At 44.9% G+C, this 21,297-nt stretch overlaps 1 protein-coding gene across 2 annotated transcripts in view; it reads right to left on the reverse strand.

The window, feature by feature from the left end:
* The window catches only part of LOC115479733 (calpain-2 catalytic subunit-like), a 175,605-nt gene extending 163,327 nt beyond the window's left edge, over positions 1-12,278 (reverse strand). The window contains exon 1 of one of the 2 annotated variants that reach the window (XM_030217891.1): positions 11,826-12,278. In XM_030217891.1, coding sequence (XP_030073751.1) covers positions 11,826-12,011 — 186 coding nt within the window. In that variant the 5' untranslated portion in view covers positions 12,012-12,278. The remainder of the gene's footprint in view (positions 1-11,825) is intronic. The other variant, XM_030217892.1, reaches the window with a different exon arrangement.
* Positions 12,279-21,297: the final 9,019 nt, after the last annotated feature.

The raw sequence follows: 21,297 nt of genomic DNA on the forward strand, positions 1-21,297 counted from the left end.
TGAACCTATGCCCACCAGGATATATACTCCTACATTGGACCAGAATTGGGGAAAAAAGACGGTGGAATTGCACTAATATACAGACCCTCCTTCATGGTTGAAACCTATCCGGAATCTATAATACCACAACTAGAAATCGCCTCATTTAAAATTGAGGATCAAACTCTACACAACCAACTGTGCTGCATCCTATTCTACAAACCCCCAGGAACTTGGAAAACAAATCAAATAAACTTCATGAACTTCATCTCAAACACATTTGTAGCTAACTCCAACACCCTACTACTAGGAGATATTAATATACATCTAGAAGACCAGAGAACAGACTGCTCCAAAGAATGTGATGAATTCCTTCAACTATGGGAGACTTCCAGTGACCACCAGTGACTAAAACACACATCAAAGGACACACCATGACCTACTAGCCTACAGATTTTCCCAGGACATTGACTTCAGAATACAGAACCCGAAATGAACAGAAATTCCATGGTGTGATCACTTCAAACTAAACATGACCCTTTACTGGAAAGAACACAAAACCCAACTAACAAAACCATGAATACCATAAAAATCACAGGGAAAGACTGATGCAGCCAAATTTTGGACGGACATATATGATGATCAACGGTCGCCACCAACTAACACAGAAGAATTCCTCTTAGAATGGGACAAAAGAAGCACTCACATATTGGACACTATAGCCCCTCTGAAAACAAAAACAGGACAGAGGCACAAAACAGTACCATGCTTTGATGAAGAACAAGAAGATGTTCCATTCAACGTGGAAATTAAAAAGAGTAAGACCCTTTCTTCCCAAGGACTGTTTTCCGTAATCTAGTACAATCAATGGTGCTCAGTCACCTAGACTACTGCAACGCGCTAAATGCTGGCTGCAAAGAGCAAATAATCAAGAAACTTCAAACAGCTCAGAACACTGCAGCTAGACTCATATTTGGTAAAACAAAATATGAAAGTGCAAAACCTCTACGAGAAAAACTGCATTGGCTCCCATTTAAAGAACGTATCACGTTCAAAATATGCTCCCTAGTCCACAAAATCATTCACGGAGAAGCACCAGCCTACATGTCAGACCTGATAGACCTACCACCCAGGAATGCCAAAAGATCATCCCGCACATTCCTCAATCTACACTTCCCTAACTGCAAAGGTCTAAAATACAAACTAATGCATGCGTCAAACTTTACCTACTTGAGCACACAGTTACGGAATGCACTACTGTGCAACTTAAAAACGATTGACGAACTAATGAACTTCCGCAAACTGCTGAAGACATATCTCTTTAACAAAGCATACCACAAAGATCAACCAATGTGAACATACACAACTCCTCCACATATATTTAGCATTGTCTTATAATATCTGATTGTTATACTACTATTATGTTTCTTCATCATCATGTTGCCCAATGATCTTTCTGTAACACAGAATGTCTATTTTCTAATGTAATTCCACTATTCATGATGTATTGTAAGCCACATTGAGCCTGCAAAGAGGTGGGAAAATGTGGGATACAAATACAATAAATAAAATAATTAAAAAATGGCCCAAACCCATTGCTGTATACTAGAACAAGCATGGATAAAAATAAAAATGATACAAACAAAAATGCATGGATGGAAATACGAAACAGATACAAAACCAAAATTAGGCAGGCTAAATTAAAATACTACAAAGAACACATAGGCTCAGATTACATAGACACAAAGAAACTATATAAACTTATAGATAACTTAATAAACAACAAACCTTTGACAGCAGCGAATGAGAATCCCCCATCAGCAAATGAACTTGCCAATTTCTTCAAAGAGAAGATCTCAACCTCAGAAAGAGCCTAACATATGATACCTTATATCTCAAAGCCTTCATAGAAGAACTTGATCACCCCCTAGAAGAAGCCTCAGCGGACAGGACATGGACCACCTTCACACAACCCACACATGAGACAGTAGCTCAAGCATTAAGAAAATCCTCTTCCACCCATTGCATGCTAGACACCTGTTACAATCATCTACTGAAAACAGCACCGGACCAATTCATAGATCAACTCACCTCCCATCTAAACTACATGTTTCAGGAAGGCCATTTCCCACAAGAAAAAGGGAACATATTGCTCATGCCTATCCTGAAAGATACCAAAAAACATCAAGGATACCTCCAATTGCAGACCAGTGGCATCCACCTCTCTAACGACAAAAATAATGAAAGGAATAAGCCAAACAAATAAATGACTACATTGACAAACACCATACTACATGCATCGCAGTCAGGCTTCAGACCACAACACAGCACCAAAACAATGCTGATTACACTATTGGTCAACCTCAAAAAGGAAATTACCAATGGAATAAACATTCTCCTACTACAATTTGACATGTCCAGCACTTTTGACATGGTTGACCATATAATTCTCAAAAGAATACTCAATAAAATCTGTATTGGGAGGAAAGTGCTAGGCTGGTTCCTAGGCTTCCTGACTACCTGATCCTACCAAGCGAAGAAAAACTCCTCCCTCTCCTCTCCATGCAAAGCAGAATGTGGGGTTCCCCAGGGATCACCACTCTAACCAACGCTATTCAACTTGATGATGGCTCTTCTTGCCCGAACACTATACAAACAAGATTCCAACCTTGTGATGGTGATTCAATTTATATCCCTTTCAAAAATAATCTGCACGAAATTGCGACCAGGATAATGGACGGCATAAACATAATGAAATCATAGGCAACAGCATTCGAGCTCTAACTGAACAAAGAAAAAACACATTGCCTGATACCACATCACCACATAACACCAATCCCTTCTCAAACATCACCATCACGGGCACATCACCATCACGGGCACATCCCTTCCAGTAATCAACAATCTGAAAATATTCTTTACTCTGTTCTCCCATTGAATACTCCTGACTTTCTTTCACCATTATTGAAACCATAGGAGCCAACTTTTCAAAATGATTGGGGGTGCTGAAACTTTTTTTTTTTTTACAGACAGTGCGTCCCGCCCCCTCAATACCTTAAAATCCTGTCTGCTGCAGTCTTCACCTGGGCAGTGGCAGCACCAATCAAAGGCTGCCTGCAACCTGCACCAGGACTTCTTCCTTGAACAGTCCCACCCCTCAGTCCCCCTGTACTGTGCAAATATAAAGAGATGCAAATTTCAAAAACTGACATATTTCAATCACTATACCATAGGTTAACAAATAAAACAAAAAAATTGAAATATGATATCATTTTAGTGGACTAAATACATTTTTCAATTAGCTTTCAAAGGCCAAAACCTCTTTCCTCAGGTCAGGACAGTATACTGCTGTTATGGTATTCTGCTCTGACATAAGAAAGGAGGGTTTGGTCTCCAAACATTAAGCAAAAATGTATTAAAATTAGTCCAGTAAACATATCACCTTACTTCCATTTTCTGTATTTATTAACACAGCTACCACACTACTTTATCCTAAACTAAAAATAAAATTCATTTTTTCCTACCTTTGTGGTCTGGCCGTTTACTGTTTCTAATTGTGTTGGTCCCAGTCTCTTGTTTCTTCTTTCCTCGATCTTTAACTTTCCCCCCTTTCCATCCAGCATCTGACCCCTCTTTCTCTCCTTTCCATTGTCTGCCCCCTCTCTTCCCTCTTTCCATCCAGCGTCTATTGTCTCCATCCATGTGTAGTTTTTCTCCTCTTTTCCCTTTCCCTCATCTATCAGTATGCATCTCCTTCCTCTTTCTTCACTCCCCTCCATCCATATGCAACTCTTTCCTCTCTCTTCCCTCTCCTCCATCCATGTCCACCATTTTTCCTCTCTCTCCACCCCTCCCATCCATGTGCATTTCACTTCCCTCCCCTCCATCCATGTCCAGCATTTTTCCTCTCTCCCTTCCATCCATGTGCATCTCCTCCTGTCTTCCCTCCCCTCCATCCATGTCCAGCATTTCTCCTCTCTCCCTGCCATCCATGTATATTTCCTTCTGTCCTCCCTTCCCTCCATCAATGTCCAGCATTTCTCCTCTCCCCTCCATGTGCATCTACTTCCTGTCTTTCCTCCACTCCATGTCCAGCATTTTTCCTGCCCTCCCCTGCATCCATGTTCAGCGATTTCTCCCCTCTTCCCTGCCCCCTCCCCTGCATCCATGTTCAGCGATTTCTCCCCTCTTTTTATTATTTATTATTATTTGTTACATTTGTATCCCACATTTTCCCACCTTTTTGCAGGCTCAATGTGGCTTACATATTACTGCTAACGGTGTTAGCCGATTCCGGTCTGAACAAATACATGGTATGAATGAATACAAAGTGAAATTGTGGTAGAATGAGGTACATGTATGGTAGGTACAATTGGGGGGAACTTAGAGAGGGAAAGGGGGAAGAAGAGTCAGGTAATGTCCGTTATGGTCTTTGGTTACATTGTGTTGCAAGTGTCCAGGTATTTTTATGTTGGGTTGGTGGGGTATGCTCTTCTGAACAGGTCTGTCTTTATTTCATCCTGCATTTCCTCCAGAGTATTTTTTTTAACTGTTACTATACCACTTATAATGAAGGCTGCTGACCATTTTAGTAACCAGAGTCTGGATGGACCCCATCTGCGTTTTACCTTTTTTTAAAAGGAATTTCACACAATACTCCATGTAAAGTCTTACTAAAAACTTTTACCATCTCCTCCTGTTTTCTGCTTGCTACCCCTGACCATTTATACCTAAGCATTATCTTATCTACTTGCTTAGCCACTTAAACTCATCAGATATTATCACCCATAGATCCTGCTCGTTCGTACACAATGCTTCATCCCATGTACTGCACCGAAAACCTGAATTCAAGAACCCGCACTTTTTTAGTCTTAGCAGCCAAAATCTAGACTGTCAAGCTTCACTTGACCTCCATTAGTACATTACCCATGCCTTCCATGACGTTACAGATCTTGGTATCATCTGCAAAAGAAAACCTTCCTCATATTGCTTACGAAAAGAACAAGCTAAGGACAGATCTTTCATCTTTGAACCCATGATACTAGCCTCCTATTTCAGAAAACGCAGAATTGGTTTCATTGGCATTGGCAAGTTATCATTATGCCTGAGATTAGAAATCCCTGCCAGCTTCCTTTCCAGGGTTGCCAGTGAGAAGGAAAGAAAAGTCTAGGGTGATATTTATTCAAGAAAAGGATTAACATCCACGGAAGACAGCTGAAGTTGGGAGCAATCTTCAGAGTATCCCTCCCCACGCTTGTGAAATCTTCCCTTTAGGGTGAGGAAAGTTTAACTCTGTGGATAGAGCAGCCACCTCTCCGTCATTCTTAACAGCACCAACTCCCAGCAAGCAAGCACAAAACCTTTCAAACGCAGAAAGGCTCACATCTCCAGCCCAAACGACAACCCCCCCCCCCCCCCAAAAAAGCTTTCTGTCAGTCCTGCAAAACTAGTGAGCGTTCCTCTATCCACAACAAGGAAAACTCACACAGAAAAACCGGCTAATACACTCCCCACAAAACTCATTTTACCTTTCTAAACTGCACTGCAGTGAAAGAAGCAGAGTGCAGCTGGCTCTGTCTTCAGCAGCTTTCTCCTTCTCTCTCAGCGTCCCGCCCTTGCGTAAACAGGAAATGAGGGCGGGACCACCACAGCTGAGAGGGAAGGAGAAAGCTGCTGAAGACGGAGCCGGCTGCACTCTGCTTCTTTCACTGCAGTGCAGTTCAGAAAGGTAAAATGAGTTAATGCGCTGGCTGAGCAGCAGGAAGGCAAGGAGGACAGGTTTGAAAAATATTGGGGGTGCTCCAGCACCCACAGCACCCACGGAGTCGGCGCCTATGATTGAAACCTCTGTATCGGGATTCCCTAAAGATCCTGTTTCAATGGTATCTTTCAAGGATACTCCAAACAGAACCATGTGCTCCTGGGCAATTGTCAGCTCCCCCCCCCCCCCCCCCCTCCCCATTTTAGTTTAAAAGGTGCTCTATCTCCTTTTTAAATGTTAGCACCAGCAGCCTGGTTCCATCCTGGTTAAGGTGGAGTTCATCTTTTTGGAACAGGCTCCCCTTCCCAGAATGTTGCCCAGTTCCTAACAAAGCTAAATCCCTCATCCCTGCACCATTGTCTCAACCGCTCATTGAGACTTCAGAGCTCTGCCTGTCTTTTGGATCCTGCATGTAGAACGGGAACCAATTCTTAAAATGCTACCGTGGAGGATCTAGATTTCAGCTTTCTACCTAGAAGCCTAAGTTTGACTTCCAGAACCTCCCTCCAACATTTTCCTATGTCATTGGTACCCAAATTAACCAAGACAGCTGGTTCCTTTCCAGAACTATCTAAAATCCTATCTAGGTGATGTGTGTGGTCCGCCACCGTCGCATCAGGCAAGCAAGTGACTAGGCAATCCTCACGTCCTCCAGCCACCCAGCTATCTACATGGTTAATAATCGAATCATCAACTACAACAGATGCTCCTAAAGACACATCCTTGGTGTGAAAAGATATTTCATCCCCTGGTGGACTGGTCATGACTACAGGATTACTTCCATCTTTACCAGGGCAATGCTCTCCTTTTAGGAAACTTCCCACCTCGAAGGCAGCACAGTCATGCTTCCCTGTGAGCCACATCTCCGTGACCACCAATAAATCCAAATTGGCTTCTATCATTGCAGCCTCTAGATCTAGAAACTTGTTTCCCATACTATGGGCATTGGTATACAAGGCTCTCCAGATTTTACTCTTTTTTTCTCTGTTCTAAAAAGGTATTTGATGTCTTGCCCTTCTGAGGGTTATTAATGACTTTGGGGCTTCTCTCACCCATCCCCAGCCAATTTAGTTTAAAGCCCTCTGTAGTACTTTATCCAGTCTGTCACTCAGGGGCGTAGCCACGGGTGGGCCTGGACGGGCCCAGGCCCACCCACTTTCCCTCCAGGCCCACCCATCCAAATCCTTCATCGCTGTCGCTGCCTTTTCTCCCGCGGCTTCCGGGAACGGCCGTCCGGGAGGCAGCGATCAGCGTTACCTGTCAGTGCCTGCCCTGAAATTGTGCTTCTCTTCTCCCCAGGCTTCGCCCCGCTCTTTTCTTCGCTCGTCGCGCAGCACTGCTATTCAAACAGGCAGCTCCGCTCCTCCCTGCCGCGTCCATCCGGCCCTACTAAACAGGAAGTGCATCAGAGGGCCGGATGGACGCAGCAGAGAGGAGCGGAGCTGCCTGTTTGAATAGCAGCGCAGCGCTGCATGACGAGCGAAGAAAAGAGCGGGGCGAAGCCTGGGGAGAAGAGAAGCACAATTTCAGGGCAGGCACTGACAGGTAACGCTGATCGCTGCCTCCCGGGCGGCCGTTCTCGGAAGCCGTGGGAGAAAAGGCAGCGACAGCCGATGAAGGATTTGGATGGCGCACCTGGAAGAGTAAGTGCTGGATTTGTGGTTGGTTGGTTGGTTGGGGGGGGAGAGGAAAAGGAAGGGAAGGGATACTTTTGCCAGAGACAGCCAGACTTGTAGGAGGAAGGGGATTAGAGGGAACTGGGAAGGAAGAGAGCTGCTGGAGGTGGGAGGAAAAGGAGGAGGGGATCAGGATAGAAGGGAGAGAGCTGCTGGACATGGGAGGAAGGGGCTGGAGAGCTTCTGGACAAGGGAGGAAGAGGGAGGGAAGGGAGAGAGCTGCTGGACATAGGAGGAAGAGGAGGAGGGGACTGAATGGAAGGGAGAGAGCTGCTGGACATGGGAGGGAGAGGAGGAAGGGGCTGGAGAGCTGCTGGACAAGCTAGGAAGAGGAAGAAGGGACTAGAGAAAAGGGGGAGAGCTCCTGGACATGGGAGGAAGAGGAGGAGGGGACTGGATGGAAGGGAGAGAGCTGCTAGACATGGGAGGGAGAGGAGGAAGGGGTTGGAGAGCTGCTGGACAAGGGAGGGAGAGGAAGAAGAGGACGATGGAAGGGAGAGAGCTGCTGAAGGAAGGGGAGGAGGGGACTGAATGGAAGGGAGAGAGCTGCTGGACATGGGAGGGAGAGGAGGAAGGGGCTGGAGAGCTGCTGGACAAGCTAGGAAGAGGAAGAAGGGACTGGAGGAAAGGGGGAGAGCTCCTGGACATGGGAGGAAGAGGAGGAGGGGACTGGATGGAAGGGAGAGAGCTGCTGGACATGGGAGGGAGAGGAGGAAGGGGTTGGAGAGCTGCTGGACAAGGGAGGAAGAGGAGGAAGGGACTGGAGGGAAGGGAAAGAGCTGCTGGACATGGGAGGAAGAGAAGGAGGGGACGATGGAAGGGAGAGAGAGCTGCTGAAGGAAGAGGAGGAGGGGATCTGGGTGGAAGGGAGAGAGCTGTTAGATGTGGGAGGAAGAGGAGGAGGGGATCTGGATGGAAGGGAGAGAGCTGCTGGACATGGGAGGAGAACTGGAGGGAAGGGAGAGAACTGCTGGTACAGCACAAGGAGGGAGGGAAGGGAAACAGAGATACCAGACCAAGGAGATGAAGAAAAAGGGAATATTAAACCTACAGCTTGAGGGAGGGAGGCAGGAAATCAAGCAACCAAACCAGATGCTGGAAAGAGGAGGGAGAGAAGCTGGATGGGGTAGGGTCAGAGAGGGTAGAGATTTATTGGCACTGGGGACAAACAGAGGGGAAAAGATGGACAGAGTAATATAGGGACACAGAGAAAAGGAGATACTAAACATGGAGGAAGATAGAGGTACAGAGATGGAAGAAGATGGAAGGATGGCAGAGAAAGAGGGAAAACAGATGGAAGGATGGCAGAGAAAGAGGGAAAACGGATGGATGGGGAGAGAGACACTGGATGGAAGGATGCAGAGAGAAAGGGGAGAGACTGGAAGGATGTGGAGAGAGAAGGGACACTGAACAGAAAAGGGTAGAGAGACATTAGATGGAAGGATCAGGAGAGAGGGTAGATGGGTAGAAGGATGGGGAGAGAAAGAGGGAAGACGCTGGATGGAAGGGTAGGGAGAAAGAGGTGACACTGGATGGAAGGATGCAGAAAGAAAGAGGGGAGACTATTGGAAGGATGGGGAGAGAGAGGGGAGACACTGGAAGGATGGGGAGAGAAAGAGGAGAGCTGCTGCATGGAAAGGGGGAGTAGTGAAAGATTGGAGAATAAGAGGAAGGGGCATGGGGAGAACAAGGGTGAGAAAAAGATGAAAAGCCATAAGTAGATGAAGGAAATTAAAGAATGGATAGTAAGAATGAATTAAATCTGGACACAGAGAGAGGCAGAAAAATATTGAAGAAAGCAAAGAAAAAGGAGAGAAAAATGACAAATGGCCAGGAAACCCTGGCAGAAGAGTTAAACGAAAGAAAGCAGAATCTAGAGACACAATGAGACAAAGTAAATGGCCATACAACAAAGGTAAAGAAAATAATTTTATTTTTAATTTAGGATAAAGTAATATGGTGTTAATAAAGTTTCAGAGACCAATACTTCCTTCCTTAGGTCAGGAGAGGATACCATAACAGCATTATACTGACCTGAGGCAGGAAGTTTTGGCCTCTGAAAGCTCACTGAAAAAGATTAGGCTATTAAATAAATTGTCTGAAATCGGATGCACTGAAAAGCAGCACTTTACCCTGTGTGACAAATGCATCTGAGTGTGACTAAATTTTGCTGGGAGGGGGGGGGGGGGTACAGAGAAAATTTTGTGCCCACCCACTTTGGGTTCAGGCCCACCCAAAATTGGCAGTCTGGCTACGCCACTGCTGTCACTAAAGACACTTCGTCCCTTCCTTGATAGATAGACACCACCATCACTCAGTAGCTCACAGAAAATCATCCCATCCACACAGCCACACATTCAGCTCCAGGTGCGAAGGAGATAATTATACATGTGACACTCAATGTAAAAGAGTGGATAGCATCCCTCTCACTGCTGGACTGTGGTCTGCATCTCAGTATTATAGAGTTGTTTAATTAAAACTTCTTAAGCTACTAGGGATAATAGATGAATACAAAGAGCCCTAAGACTATATGGTATAAATTGTATTTAGTGCTTGCTTCTCAGAACCTAATTAAATGTACTTAAAACTCTAATGAAAACTCTCCTCTTGTTATCCAAATTAGAATAATTGACTATAAATGAACAGTTGTGCTAGGGGTGGGTGGGAATGAAGACTGAACTAAGCCCTGCTGTGCCTTCTAGAGGCTATCTGCTAATGCTGTGGCAGAAAGTTCAAGTTTTACAATTATGGGGAAAAGTGTATAGGGACTAATTAATAGTTTGCTTTTTCAAAATTCCTTCCTTATCAATAATCTACAATTCCTCTTTTAAACCCCAATCTTTAAGTTACCAAAGCTGATAGCAAAATAATGTTCACTTACCCAGAGAAATGTCCTCTTTCTTTTGACTTTAATACAAAACTTTGCTAATCTGCCGGATGCAGGTCTTTTTCTGCCGTCATCTACTATGTTACTATGTTATGTGAGTTAGCGTGCGCTGACAGGCAAACTACCATTTTGCGGTAAGCCTTATTTCCTATGTAGAGTGCATGTTAGTGCTTAACACGGTGTAATAAAAGGGTCCCTTAGATTGAGCCCTCCATGGACAGAAATATACCTTCAGTACTGTATCTGAAGGTATGCCATTTGATAGCTTTCAGGTGATATATAAGAAATTAAAATAAATAAATACACAAGCATATGTAGGCAAACATAAATATGTGCACACAGCAGGAAATATGCAACCAACACATAGTGAATGTGATACAGTGTGAGACATAGAGGTTGTGAGACAGTGTGTGAGAGTGAGAGAAAGACATTGACTGTGTGTGAGAGAGAGAGAGTGTGTGTGTGACAGAGATACCTCCCCCCCCCCTCTGGTGTCAGGCCCCCCCCTCCCTCTCTCTGGTGTCAGGCCCCCCTCTCTCTCTGGTGTCTGAGCATTACTGTGCAGGACACTGAGCTCTGGCTCTGCTTCAAGGAACTGACCAATCCTATTTAATATAATGCACCTCCAACATTCTGAAGCCAAGAAACCTCGTGTGGTTGGTCACTTCTGCTTGTGACGAACCCGGAAGTACGTGATGTCAATTCAGGAGATGGATACAGAGAGCAGGAATGCCTCAGCCATGCAGTCAGCTTCAGAATGTTGGAGATGCATTTTATTATATAGGATACAAGCCGTTGAGCCCATTAAAATGGACAAGAAAGCGGTCGGAGCCCCCGCCCAGGAAAGCCGCCCCGGGGAATGGTGGCAGAGGAAAGCGCCCGGGTCACAGTAGCGGCAGCAGCTCATCGTACCTGTCGGAGATGGAGTGCACCTCGGAGCTGCTGTCAGACGATCCCTGCCCGCCCGGTGCTCGCTGGTTAACGTTGGAACTCGGAAGAGATTTGTGACAGCGCGGCACGTTGGTCACTCTTCATTTATATAGTAGGATTCTCTGTACATTGTTAGTCAGTAGTACAGTAATAGAAAGATGGATATTTTTTGGATAGCAGGAATGAAAACATAGTAGAATTTGGGTGCCATTTGTATATACTGGTGGTTCATTTTGAACCTTGTTTTGCATGCCCTAGAATTTTTTTATTAATCTAACAATTAATATTAAACATGGCCGCAACACACACTCTGTTTGGGGATACAATGAACGGCTAAATACTGTACACACTTTCAGGGCAATATGGTCGCTCCTCTGACCCGAAGTCTGAATTGTGCTGTTTTCTTCATGTGCACAGGCAAGTTAGTTTGCACGTGCAGAGATGAGTCTGCAGCGACTTTTGCGTTTAAGCACCTTTCACCAGTGCAGAGAGGCTGACATCTGGTTAGATTTAATAAACTTTTTCACCCAGAGAATTGGAGAAGAAGCAGTTTAACCAACATGAGCTGCCCGGCCACATTCCCCAGCCTTACCTTCGGTCTCAGCCAGATGATGGTCTTGTCTTGCGTGACTCCCACACTCTGTGGACTCGCCGGGAATTCGGGATCCTCAAACAGCTTCTTCTCTCTCAGGCAGGCGCTCCTCAGGCTCTCGTAATCCTGGTTTCTGTACTTGAGGGGGTTTTCCCGGGAGCCTGGCTCTGCCAGGGTATTTGCCATCTCTGCCCTGAGCTCCCTGAGCTATCCTGATGCAGGCTGTCACACTTTCTATCCCTCTGTATGTTGCAGATATCTCCCTGCAGTTTCCTTCTGTGTCAGACAGAGCTGCTTCGGTTCTCTTTATAAATGATTCTTCAGTGTTTCTGTCAGCCTCTCTGGCAATGGGCTGTCCCTTCCTGCCTGTCTCTCTAGGTTCCCTCCCTTCACAGTTCCTCCATGCTGTCTCGCAAGCTCCTTTCCCTGAAATCCCTGCCCTCCTTCTATACAAGTTGCCTCCACCTCACTTTTTTTTTGTTCTCTCTTTGCCCCTACACCCACCCACCCACCCTGCTGGACCTCTGTCCTCTCTCTTTTCTGCTGTCTCTCTCAGGCTGTTCCCACCCCGCTGTTTTCCCACTGGGTCTCCCCTCTTTGTTCTCCTTGTCTGTCTCTTTCTCAGGCTGTCCTCACCCTTCTGTTTCTCTATGACTCCTCTCTTTGCTGTCCCCTTTCCCTGCTTTTTTTTCCCTCAGGCTGTCCCAATCCTGTTGTTTCCCTCTATGCTGTCTCTCTGCCCTGCCATCATTCTCTCAGAATGCCCCACCCCCCTATTTCATTCAGGCTCATCATTCTTTGCTCTTTTTCTCTGGCTTCCCTCCCTGCTGTCCTTCTCTGTCTCAGGATGTCCCCACCTCACTGTTTCTCTGGCTTCCCTCTTTGCTGTCTCTCTCCACTACATTTTCCTGCTGCCCTCAGCCCGCTGTTTCTCGCACAATCACAAATCCTCCTTCTACCTCAGGATTCTCCTCCCTGTTCCCTGCTCTTAGGTTCCTTCCCTGCAAATTCAGATCCAGGAAACTTTATTTGCATGACAATCTGTACTTGTGTAGACAAAGGTAATATATAGAAATAAAGCAAAACATGTGAAAGGAAAACAATGTGATACATTTCTTTTATTGGACTAAATCCATTTTAAACTTTCAAAGGCAGAACCACCTTCTTCAGATCTAAAATTGTAACCACTCAACTTTATCCATATGTTGACAAAGTAATTGGTGGTGCAGGTAATTTTTGTGACAAGAGGCCTAAGCAGCAAAGGCATATAGGTTCATATGTTGCAGCTATTTTATTTAAAAAAATGCAAGTAAGAATCAGCATATGAATTCCTATTTTATTGAAAAACATCCATAAGTGCCAATCCCTTCTCCACTTCACCATTTCCCCACCCCAGGGAACACCTATATCTAAAAATAAATGCTGAGTGACTGAAAATAATAGGAAAGGGAAAGGAACTTGATATACAAATAAATACTTGTCACAGGTCTCCCCAGAGTCACAAGGAATTGAACCCAGTTCCCCAGGCTCAGAGTCCACTGCACTAACCAATAGGCTACTCCTCCATAGCATAAGGAATAGCAAGTAAAATATGAAGTGCTGATAAGGAAGGAAAAGAGAGTCTTTGAAAAGAATATTGTGTTGGAGGAGAAAACATATAGTACAAACTTTTTAGGCATATTAGAAACAAAAAGCTGGTAAAAGAATTGTTGGACCGCTAGATGACCAAGGGGTAAAAGGGGCACTCAGGGAAGACAAGGCCATAGCGGACAGATTAAATGAATTCTTTGCTTCGGTTTTCACCGAGGAAGATGTAGGAGAGATACTAGTGCTAGAAATGGTATTCAGTACTGATGAGTCAGAGAAACTGAAACAAATCTCTGTAAATCTGGAAGATGTAAAGGAGGAATTTGACAAATTGAAGAGTAGCAAATCGCCCAGACCAGATGGAATACATCCCAGAGTACTGACAATTGAAAAATGAACTTGCAGAGCTATTGTTAGTAAAATATAATTTATCTTTAAAATTAAGCATGGTATTGGAAGATTGGAGGGTGGCCAATGTAACGCCAATTTTTAAAAAAGGTTTCCAGAGGAGATCTGGGAAATAACATACCAGTGAGCCTTAGGTCAGTGCCAGGCAAAATGGAAGAGACTATTATAAAGAACAGAATTACAGAGCATATACATAAGCAAGGATTAACATGGATTTAGTCAAGCGAAAGTCTTGCCTCACCAATTTACTACATTTCTATGAAGGGTTGAATAAACAAGTGGATAAAGGTGAGCTGGACAATATTTTGTATCTGGATTTTCAAAAGGCATTTACAAAGTACCTCATGAAAGACTCCTGAGGAAATTAGAAAGTCATGGGATAGAAGGTAATGTCTACAATAGGACATTAAAAACTGGTTAAAAGATAGTAAACAGAAAGTAGGGTTAAATGGTCAGTATTCTCAATGGAGAAGGGTAGATAGTGGGTCTGTGTTGGGACCACTGCTATTTAAGATATTTATAATGTGTAATATCTGCTTGTATACTATGACTTCGTTTATTTTGTTTGTTTTATTAACATCATGCTGACCAAGATCCTGCAATACCAAATACTTATCTACTAACATTCTTCCACTACTCATGATGTATTGTAAGCCACTTTGAGCCTGCAAAGAGGTAGGATAAGGTGGGATACAAATGCAACAAATAAATAAATAAATACATAAAATAAAATAAATTATCTAGAGATAGGAGTAACTAGTGAGGTAATTAAATCTCCTGATGACACAAAGGGCTCCTTTTACAAACCTGCAGTAGTGATTCCCAACACAGCAAATGCAACAAAGTTCATTCAATTCCTATGGGCTTTGTTCCATTTGGCCAACTCTTCTCCTCCCTCCTAAATCTTAAAGGATAACTGGGACATTATGAAATAACATCCAGTTTTTGCTGATCATTTTCTAGGGGGCGGAATTTAAAGGAGCTGTTGAGCCCTCGAACATTACCTCAATGGACAGTGCAAGTTGAACAATTGAAGGGACATTTTAAATGTGGCCATTGCCACACATGTACAATCATGAGAGAGTGCACATCTTTCCAGAATCCAGTAGATGACAAAACTTATGTTTTGAAAAACCACACTAATCGTAGATCTATTTGCTTAGATGTCCCTGTAATAAACTCTACATCAGAAAGATTAAGCGTAGTCTGAATGTCCGCGTGAATGAGCACCAACACAGTTTGCTGCATAATATAAAGGGAATCCCTCAGGTAGTGCACAATGATGTGTACAAACATGAGTTTAAGGGTTTTGAAGGATTTTGAATGTCATGCAATAGATCAGATCTCTCTGAACACCAAAGGGGGTGAAGGATTTTGAATGTCATGCAATAGATCAGATCTTTCTGAACACCAAAGGGGGTGACTGGGGATAGACAACTGATGCACTGTGAACAACCCTGGATTTACCTCCAGCGATCCGTGGAACCAGGGGGTTCAAATGATAAGATTAAATGGTCCGTATTTTTGTAATTGTTTTTATAATTGTCCAAGCAGCAATAAAGCAAGGAATTTTTGATTTGATGTCACTTGTTGATGTCAGTGAAGGTGTCTTTTTAAATACCAGCACCATTTTGTATGCAAGTATCTCTGCCGGTTGATGGTATGAGTGCAAGGTCTCAGCAGCGTGAGATGTTTTTGTCTTGATAGAGTTGGTTTTAATTTTTTTTTTTTCTAACCTGCTTTGCCACCAACATGTTTTTCTTCTCACGTAGCCTAGAAATGTGTACATAAGTACATAAGTAATGCCACACTGGGAAAAGACCAAGGGTCCATCGAGCCCAGCATCCTGTCCACAACAGCGGCCAATCCAGGCCAAGGGCACCTGCCAAGCTTCCCAAACATACAAACATTCTATACATGTTATTCCTGGAATTGTGGATTTTCCCAAGTCCATTTAGTAGTGGTTTATGGACTTGTTCTTTAGGAAACCGTCTAACCCCTTTTTAAACTCTGCTAAGCTAACCACCTTCACCACGTTCTCCGGCAATGAATTCCAGAGTTTAATTACACGTTGGGTGAAGAAACATTTTCTCCGATTTGTTTTAAATTTACTACACTGTAGTTTCATCGCATGCCCCCTAGTCCTAGTATTTTTGGAAAGCGTGAACAGACGCTTTGTCGCCTTGACAAAGCTGGAAACTGGGTTTGTGAGCCCTTGGGCCACTGCCGAGTAGCAGCAGTGGCAGGCAAAACCACCCCACGCTAGAGACAGGGCAGATCTCTGACAAACAGTTAGGCTTCACCTGTACCTGGCCACTTTCCACCAAGAGTTGAGCTCAAGGCTTCAGGTGGCCGGCAGGACTTACTGGACAGGGCAGGACTGGCTAACAGCTAGGCAGCACAGGGACAGCAAGGCAGGGAAAGAATAGGCAAAAGGACAGGACTGAAAGCTGCAAGCAGCCACTGAAACAGGGAACAAACACAGAAAAACCCAGAACTAGACAAAGACATACAAACAAGACACAAGACTGGGAAACAAGCAATACCCTAAACTAAACAGAGACTAACTAGAACAGGCAAGACTTCAGGCAAGAACTAGAGCAAGGAAACAACTCAGGCTGAAGTGCAAAAGCACCAACATACCAGGGCCTTAGACGCAATGCAAAGGCAAAGCAGCAAGGTTTCAGAATGGCTAATAAGCCCAGCAGCACCTGGAGCTCAGCTGCAACCATCACCAGGAAACTACGGGTGCTGTATAGGTTCAATCCAAGCAAGCATCTGGCAGCCCGGAAGATCCGGAGTGGACTGGGCTGAAATCTGGAATGGGTGACGGTCCACAGCAGCCACCGGTTCTGGCCACCAGAGGGCGAGGTGAGCACAGACATAACACGCTTCACATCCACCTGTTCCACTCCACTAATTATTTTATATACCTCTATCATGTCTCCCCTCCAATCTTCCGGTACCACGCTCGATTTTAAGGATAAATTGCATATCACTAACAGTAGCTCTGCAAGCTCATTTTTCAGTTCTATCAGTACTCTAGTATGAATACCATCCGGTCCAGGAGATTTGCTACTCTTCAGTTTGCTGAACTGCCCCATTACGTCCTCCAGGTTTACCGTGAAGTCAGTAAGCTTCTCTGACTCATCCACTTCCCTGAAGAAGCTGTGGCGGTGAAATGCGTCCCCATTGGGATCAGAATGAAGACAGAGCAAGATTAAGTTAAGTGCTTTTCTCTGCTGTGTGACTGCACTTTGGTGGGCAGAAATGTGAACACACTATGTTTGATGCATTATTTGGGTGGCTTTGAATGGTATTTTAGACATTCAGAAGATTGAAAATTTTGAAAAAATTGATGGGAGGTTTATAGCCGATGATTGGTAATGTGGTCCTCAAGTTGAGTGGTTTACTGGGTTATATCAATAATGCCCAGTTTCCACAGTGTGAACCTGTGACTGCTGAGGCCTTTTTTCCTCCTGTTTAATTCTTGAATAAAAAAGAAGAGACAAAAATGAAATAAAAAGAATAAAAATAGATGTGTATTTATTTTGATTCCACACTCTTATAAGATTTAAGCTGAGCTTTTCATTGTGGTATTGTTCAGTGATTTTTGTGTACTTTATTCATACACACACACAAGACTAAAACACTGAATATAAAGCCAGCATATCAAAGCAATGAAGATTTTATTTTTTTACTGAAATGAGCCAGCACCACGGGAAATTTCTCTTATTATACCCCCTCTCATATTCATACGAATTAGCAACAGGAGAGTACAATTTCCCTCTCCCTCTTCCCTAGGCCTGACACCAGCACCTTCCCTTTTTCTCCTTTTCCATATCCCAGCTCTTTTGCCATCCCTCTCTCCCTCCTTACCAAATATGCAGCACTTTTTCCTGGGGTCATCCACAAGCAGAACCTTTTCCAGTACCCCCGCCCCCAGGCAGCACTCTTTTCCTAGCCCTCCTCCTCCAGACGCAGCACTTACTGCCCAGTCATAACATTTTTCCCCCTGGTCTCCACCACTGACAGCACTTACCCACAGGGGTGGCTCACAGCAGTCTGCTGCCTGAGGCAAGGGATGAGGTGGCAACCCTGAAGGTACACAAAAGAGAGGGCCCCCTGAAAACTCTGATCAGAAAGCAGGGTGGGAGGTTCCATCATTCTAAAAACTAGTCAGGCAGTTGCCCCATGGGCGGTCTGGGGGGCGAGGGGGCATTGCCCCCCCAAACGCAGGGCCGGCGCAAGGCAGCTGTCCGATGGTCCCTCCTTCCCGCCCTCAGCTCCCCGACGGACAGCGCTCCTCTCCGTTCCTTACCCCCTCTCCCCCCCCCCCCCCCCCGCCTGCGTGTTTAACCCTTTTACTTTCAGGCACAATGACGGCAGTGAACACAACACAGCGGGCTCGCCTCAAGCTTCTCCCTTCGCTCACACAATGTCCCGCCCTTGCAGAAACAGGAAATACATCATCACAGAAGGTGGGACACTGAGAGAAGGGAGAAGCTGGAGGCGAGCCTGCTGTGTTGTCCTCTTCACTGCGCCTGAAAGTAAAATGGTTAAACACGCGAAGGGGGCAGGAAGGAACGGAGAGAAGGGTTATCGGGGAGCTGAGGGAGGGCAGGGAGAATCACTGGACATGGATGGGAGGGGAGGGCAGGGGGAGAGAAATCGCTGGACAGGAGAGGAGGGGAGAGCAGGGGAGAGAGGAGAATTGCTGGGCATGGATGGATGAATGGGGGCAGGGGAGAGAGGAAATTTGCTAGATATGGGTGGATGGAGGAGAGGGCAGGGGAGAATGGAGAGTTGCTGGACATGGATGGAGGGAGGGAGGGGAGAGAAGAGATCACTGGACATGGAGAGGAGGGGTGAGCAGGGCAGGGGGAGAGAAGAGATCGCTGGACATGGAGAGGAGGAGAGGGAAGGGGGAGAGAAGAGATCGCTGGAAAGGAGAGGAGGGGATAGCGGGGGAGAGAGGAGAATTGCTGCACATGGATGGATGAATGGGGGCAGGGGAGAGTGGAAATTTGCTGGATATGGGTGGATGGAGGGGAGGGAAGAGAAGAGATCGCTGAACATGGAGAAGAGGGCAGGGCAGGGGAGAGAAGAGATCACTGGACATGGATGGGAGGGGAGGGCAGGGGGAGAGAAGAGATCGCTGGACAGGAGAGGAAGGCAGGGCAGGGGAGAGAGGAGAATTGCTGGACATGGATAGATGGAGGGTAGGGCAGGGGAGAGAGGAGAATTGCTGGACATGGATGGATAGAGGGGAGGGGAGGGGAGAATGAGTTGCTGGACATGGATGGATGGAGAGGAGGGCAGGGGGGAGGAAAATTGCTGGATATGGATGGATGAATGGGGGCAGGGGAGAGAGGAAATTTGCTGGATATGGGTGGATGGAGGAGAGGACAGGGGAAAATGGAAAGTTCCTGGACATGGATGGAGGGGAGGGGAGGGCAGGGGAGAGAGGAGAATTGCTGAACATGGATGGATGAATGGAGAGGGCAGGGGAGAATGGAGAGTTGCTGGACATGGATGGATGGAGGGGAGGGAAGTCAGAAAGGAGATGCACATGGATGGAGGGGAGGGAAGAGAGGAGAAATGCTGGACATGGATGGAGTGTAGGGCAGGGAAGAGAGGAGAAATGTTGGACAAGGATGAAGGGAAGGAAAGACAAAGGAAGGAGATGCACACTGATGGAGGGGAAGGGAGAGAGGAGAAATGCTGGACATGGATGGAGGGGTGGGAAGACAGAGGAAGTACATGCACATGGATGGAGGGGAAGGGAGTGAGGAGAAATGCTGGATATGGATGGAGGGTAAATAGCAGAATTTAAGGGCTGTGCTGAAACTGGAGGAAGGATCGGGACAGGGCTACAGATGATAGACAGGACACGTATGGACACAGGAGGATGGTGGACATGGTGAGAGAAAAAATATCAAATGAAAAGAAGACACTGCATAAAACAGAAGACACTGGGACCAAAGCAAATAGAAAAACTAAATGATCAGACAACAAAGGTAGAAAACAGTATTTTATTTAGAATTTATTAATTGGAATATGTCAGCTTTTGGAAATGTGCATCTGTGATATTTTTCATGTAAGTTTCAATTTTTCTAGTATTGCTGCATGCTGAGTCTGACTTCTTGAGGTAACTTTCCAGTTCAGTATTTTGCCTTCATATTTTTTTTAATTTCTAGTTCCTTGTGTCATATCTGTTGTGTCATGTGTTTTTCATGTGTGATCAAGGTGCAGTATTCTGCTAGTGTGTAGTATTTGCAGCCCTTTTTGGGGTTTTTTTTTTTTGTCACTAGGTAGTGTACTGGTGTTTTAGAGCCCGGTGTAATTACAGTGCTGCCTTTCCACACATAAGGTGTAGCTCATCCTGACCTTGAAATTAGTGCTGTTATGGTTTGGTAAGGTAATGAGTGTGTTTTTGCACAAGTTTGTGTATAGTGTTTTGCAATGGAGAGATTGTGTGTTGGCCTTACTGAGGTGGCACTAAAACATCAGAAAGGGTGTACAACCTAAATCATGACACACTGCCTCTTGAAGGATCTACCTATAGAGCTTATGCATTTCTAAGGTCTACACGGGCATGGTATGAGAAAGGGGGTGGGGGAGAGGGAGTTCTGGATAAGGAGGAAAGAAGGAAGGAAGGGAGAAAGAGCTGGCTTTTTTGGGAATAACCATTTTATTTATTACATTTGTATCCCACATTTTCCCGCATAGCAGTAGGCTCAATGTGGCTTATAGGTTCTGGAGAGGAGAGTACCACCTCCAGGAATATATACAGAGTGAAAAATAGAGTAACAGTAGGTGCAAGGAAGCTTATTAATAATAATAATAAGAAGAAGAAGAAACAGCATAAGGAATGTCAAGTCAAATGCAAAGTGCTAAGGAAGGCAAAGAGGGACATTGAAAAAAAGATTGCGTTGGAGGCAAAAATGCATAGTAAACATTTTTTTTAGGTATAAAAAGCAGGAAGCAGGCAAAAGATGTTTCCGGGATAGCCATTTATGTATCAAATCCTGGTTCTATAACAATCCTAAATTTAAAGCTTGAACTCACATGGCTCTACTGCTCTGGTAGGACACTCCTTCATTCACAGTCCATTCACAAAATCTTTGTAAACAGGCTTTAGTTTCTTCTCATACATATTCATTATGGTTATTCGCAAAAAAAGCCAGCTCTTCCTTCCTTCCTTCCTCCATATTAGCATATTCATTTGCATATATATATATGCTAATATGCCCCGCCACATCCTTTGCCCCCCAAATGAAATAGTCAAACTACACCCATGAGTTGCCCCAAGAAAAATAGAATGAAATTTATATTCCCAACCTACACAAAACAAAATAAATAAAAAGTTGCCAACAATGGTTACACTCAACAAAAAGTATTTGAGTTAAATTATGCTGCCTGTAGCTCTAATATATATAAAAAAAAAAGTACTGACCCCTGACTCTGCATTGTC

The sequence above is a fragment of the Microcaecilia unicolor genome, chromosome 11, assembly GCF_901765095.1.
Source record: "Microcaecilia unicolor chromosome 11, aMicUni1.1, whole genome shotgun sequence".
In the NCBI taxonomy this organism is placed as follows: domain Eukaryota; kingdom Metazoa; phylum Chordata; class Amphibia; order Gymnophiona; family Siphonopidae; genus Microcaecilia; species Microcaecilia unicolor.